This window comes from Olea europaea, chromosome 7 (genome assembly GCF_002742605.1).
Source record: "Olea europaea var. sylvestris chromosome 7, O_europaea_v1, whole genome shotgun sequence".
Lineage (NCBI taxonomy): Eukaryota > Viridiplantae > Streptophyta > Magnoliopsida > Lamiales > Oleaceae > Olea > Olea europaea.
Window position 1 is genome coordinate 15198484 of NC_036243.1, and position 4881 is coordinate 15203364.

Sequence of the window (4881 nt, forward strand, 5' to 3'; positions counted from 1 at the left end):
AGCTTCTAAAAATTTTAATTGAATAAACTATAATTTTTAGAGATTTTTATAAAAGTCTCAATTAAATATATAATATCTTTAGAATCCAAACAAGCCCAAGCTTAAGCTTATACCATCGTAAAGCCTCTTAGGGAATAATATACCATCGTAAAGCTTCGTTTGATATCATTTTTTTTTTAAAATGCATTTTTCTCCTTTTTTTTCAGCAACACATTCTTTATTAAAATAATATTATACGTAAATTCAAAATTTTTTCTTATTTTTTAACTACACATTTTTTATCAATTTACTATTCAAAAATACATTTTTACAAGAAAATGGGTATCAAACAAACACTCTCGAATGTATCTAAATTTTTTAAATTTTAGAAAGTTATAAAGTCCAATTAAATACGCCAAGACGATAGTCTCTGCCATTTATTTTCGATTCAAAACAAACTCAAAAAATAAGGCGGCTACTCACCTCAATCATTCCCGCCACTGTATAAATTCTCTTTCTCTCTCAGAGATTCAATCGGAAAGCCAAATTGAGGAGCACCGCTTCGCTAGATATGGTATGGCAAAGTACGTTGCGTTTTTATGCGATTTTTATTTGTTGGATTTAACTCTAGTATTTTGTTATAATAGATCCTAACTGTTAACTGTTTTAATTTAATAGAGGGAGATCTGCGTATGATATGATTTGAGTTGTGTGAAGTTCATCGAGAAATCTCGATTTCATTTTGGCGCTGTGTAAAGTTTGGTATTGTTTGGATTTTAGAAAGTAGATGTTTTAATTGATTTATCAAACTGGAAATATATCATGTTTGGACCCTAACTTTTCACTGTTTTAATAGATGGAAACCTGCTCATGCTTTGATTTGTGTTCTTTGAATTCCATTAAAAATTCTCATTTTCACTGCTACGCTGTGTATATTCGTATATAGTTTGGATTTCAGTACACAAATGGATTGGAAGCACGTTGGCTACGCTTTAAAACATCTGTTTTTGGCAGCATCATGCTCATTATGAATCGGGAAATATATCACGTATTTTTTTCTTGCAGTGCCGTATGGATTTTATTTGCACCCTGGCAATTATGAACGAATTTGAAAATTCGCAAAAAAGAAAAAGGAGTCTACATATTTAAATAACTTGCCTATTAGGTACAAATGTAGGCACAACAGCTCAATTTTAGCTTTTTGATAAGCTTTTTAGGGTCAATCTTCAGTTAGCATTTATAATAATTTTTGGCAATAAATTGCTAATCTGTTCAAAGAACCGGCTTGTAAATAAACCTGTCCTCAGCTCTCTCAGATTTTCAGATCAATCTTTATAAGTTTTCCTTGTACAGACCTCATACGAAGCCTGACTAATAGATTTGTTTAGAATCCTAATATTGGAATTATGAATGGGGGAACTTAATCAGTTTGATTGGTTTTAGAAATCCAATAAAAGGAGTATGTTGGAAGCCTTTTATATGCCCCATGTAGTGTTTTAAACGGATTGTGATTCAAGGGAAATGTACATAATGAAGTGAGATTTTATGGCACATCTGGCTGTTGATTTGAGGCATCTATTTTAGAGGGCTTTAAATGAGATGAGCTGAGGAGTGAGAACTTATCTGGAGAGGAAGTATGCTGTGTAGCCAACTTGATGGACTAAATCAAATGTAACTTTGTGTAAGGAAATCTGATGATAGAAGCTCGAAGGTGTAATATTTACTTCTTGGCTACCGTTTGTATGATGCCCATCTGCATGTATGTAGAGTTTTATAGTATAATTGTTGGATACAATGCCTTAGGCCCTCAATAGAGAATGCATGTCCTTGTTTCTTTGTTTTTCATTTTTCTTTCCCTGACCAGTTGGAAAAGAATCTGTTAACACTGTGCATTATATTATACTGTTTTATAGACTTGTACTTGAGACATAATTTTTGTAGCTTCCAAGTGGAAATCTATGTGCAATAATATCAGTATACTGTATAAGCATCAAAGCCTGGTTTCAACTGTTTTTTGGGGGATTTGGCATGAATTTTTAACAAGAATAAATTTTAAAATATTTTTTTATATGCAGCGAACTTGCCATGAGATCCACTAGACAGGTAAAGAGGAAGTTCAATGAAGCTTGTAAAAAGCAAAATGAAAGCAGATGTGGTTCTGTGAAGAAATCTGCAAATGGAACTGGCAGAGGAGATAGAAAATCAGGTTAGGCAACTGAAAACCATATACAAAACACATTAGTATATTGATGAGTTTGTTCAACTAACTATTTAGATCTATTCATTTGATAACTTTCTTGAATCTTTAGTTTTGTGCATTTTGACTTTCAAAGCCCTGTCTGTCTGTTGTTGTATTGTGCATTCTCTGCAAAAGGAGACCATGTTGATAAGGTCTAGGTATATATCTTTTGTAGTCTCCAGGCGGTCTTTCTCATTTCACGAATCTTCTTTTCCACAGCAGAATGTAAATCTATAATGCTAGATAGGAATCCGGGGGTTTTACCATGCAGAGTTGCTCCATTATCTGGTCAAACGATGCCAAGTAGCATATTTGCTATAGAGAGTGGGAGAAATCCTCCGTCAGATTTTCAGATTCACCAGAAAAATTCATCAGCAAAGATTATACTGCAGCTTTTCCCCTTAAATGAAAATACTCGACTGGGATTGGAAAAGGTCTTATCTTAATCCCAAAGCATGAATTCTTTTACATCAATTCAGAAATGCTCACTGGGCCACAAACATGCTACAGCTACAGTGACCAGGACAATTGGTCATTTATTTGCAGTATTTTACTATTAAAATTGAATTTTTTCATTTGGCCTTCATCTTACAGGATGGTTATAATCCATTTTTGGAACTCTCTTTAAGTGCTGGGAAGAAGATATCATCGGTGATTAAGAATGTCTTTGTTTAGCTTTTTGGTCACTTGAGCTAAGTTGAGAAGTTAAACATAACATGACTTTATAAAGTTAGACAATGAGAACATTGAGAATACCACATGATAATTTATGGATATTTGGATAGTTAGTGTCATTGGTAACCCATTGCACAACTATATTTTAAGAATGTAAGGTCGTGGTTGGTTTGCTGTTTTCGAACCATTTTCAATTTTTCCTTTTCGAAAACGAGTTAAAATTTATAACTGAAAATGCAAAACACTTTTTATCGTTTTCAGTTATAAATATCGAAAACCCTCAAAACGCGGAAAACGGGCTGTTTTCGGGGAAAACTAAAAATCGTTTTCAAAATGAAAATGGAAAATGAAAATGAAAACCAACCGCACACTAAGTTTATTTCTTGTGTTTTGAAGGCAAGGAATTACAGTGCTAACGGAACTATGACTTGAGGACCAATGTTTCAATTTGCCTATATAAAATTAACTTAGGGAATGTATTCAATTTGGACTTTTTAAGACATTGATGGACTCCTTTTAAAGGATGACTTCTGTAGATTTAGTTGATTTTTTAATGAATTTGTATGAAATTATTGGAAATCTTTTATAGATTTTTATGAATTTTTATTTTAAAACTATTATACACTTTTATAGAATTCAAAAGACTTTTCAAAACTTTCATTTAGAATATAATTCATGTAAATTTAGTACAATAGTATGAAATTCTCGTATACGAAATGTTGGTTCCCACTTAATTTCCCTTCCCCTCGTCATACAATAAAAAAAATTTAACAAGAACAAAAATTTAAGATCTTAAATAAATAAATAATCATTTAAAAATAAATTTAATATTCAGTATTATTAAATATAATATACCTTTAAATAATAAAAAATCAATATATTTAAATATAATTATTAATTAGTCTATATAAAGTTTTATAATTTAATTAAAAATAGATTTTTTTTCACAAAAAATGAATGATAAAAGGAAAAAAGTTTAAGAATCTATTTTAACTTTTTTAATAGAAAATAGAGATAAAAAAATAAGAGAGAGAGAGAGATAGAAACAAATATAATCAATAGAGAACAATTTTAATTATAACTCCAATGTTTGTAGAAGGAAAAGGAAAGAGAAATATTGACCCAAAAAATTATAATTTTTTTTTTTTTTTTTTGGGAAAAGTTTTCATTATTATTATTATTAAATGATTAGAATGAGAAACTCTTATTTTCCATATTTTTCCTGGGCCGGAAATTTTAAAGAGACTCCTTATCTAGATAATATTTCTTGAAGAATTAAAAATCAATTTTAAATACAAGACCCTGTCAATTACATGAGAAATTAATGGAAGTATGAAAAGAACATATAATATTACATGAATAAACTCACCCATCTAAAGACTTACAATTAATTAACGAAAGCATCATTCCCAGTCACTACAATCAATTTTCACCTTCCAACGTGCCCCTTTCCAATTTTCCTTTTTCTAAATTTACATTCCAACCAGTTTTAATTTTTAGAGAATCATGCCGATAACTTGTTATAAAAGAGAAAAAATAGAAAGAAAATATAAGAGTCAAAACTCAAGTATCTCCTTTATTGAGAACCAGGAACCATATTTATCGGGTCCAAAATAAGAGTTATAATTAGAATAAAATAAATCTTCTAAACTAGATAAAACTTATCTATATATCACAATAACACTAAAAAATCATCAATAATTATCTAATTATTTTGCAGCGGATGCATAATTTAATGGCACTTTTGAAGTAAGCAATATTAAGAGGGTGTTTGGTGGGGACCAAAATTAGATTTTTTTAGTAGATTGTGATAAAAGTTTTTTTAATTATATGATTGAAAAGTTATGGGACCTACGAAAGATATAATTAATATTGATTGTTTGACTTTGTTTTAAATTAAAATCAAATTTTAATCCAAACAAAATAGACTCTAAATTGCCCCAAAATTGGATATTATTAACAATTTCAAAAGTAGTGGACAAAATTCA

General features: G+C 30.0%; 1 protein-coding gene across 1 annotated transcript; it reads left to right on the forward strand.

Moving 5' to 3' along the window:
* Window positions 1–401: 401 nt before the first annotated feature.
* Window positions 402–2893, forward strand: LOC111397955 (TSL-kinase interacting protein 1-like). Its single transcript, XM_023024916.1, has 4 exons — window positions 402–563; window positions 2055–2185; window positions 2438–2652; window positions 2813–2893. The coding sequence occupies exons 1-4, from the start codon at window positions 556–558 to the stop codon at window positions 2891–2893; spliced, it is 435 nt and encodes a 144-aa protein (XP_022880684.1). The 5' UTR covers window positions 402–555.
* The last annotated feature ends 1988 nt before the right edge of the window (window positions 2894–4881 follow it).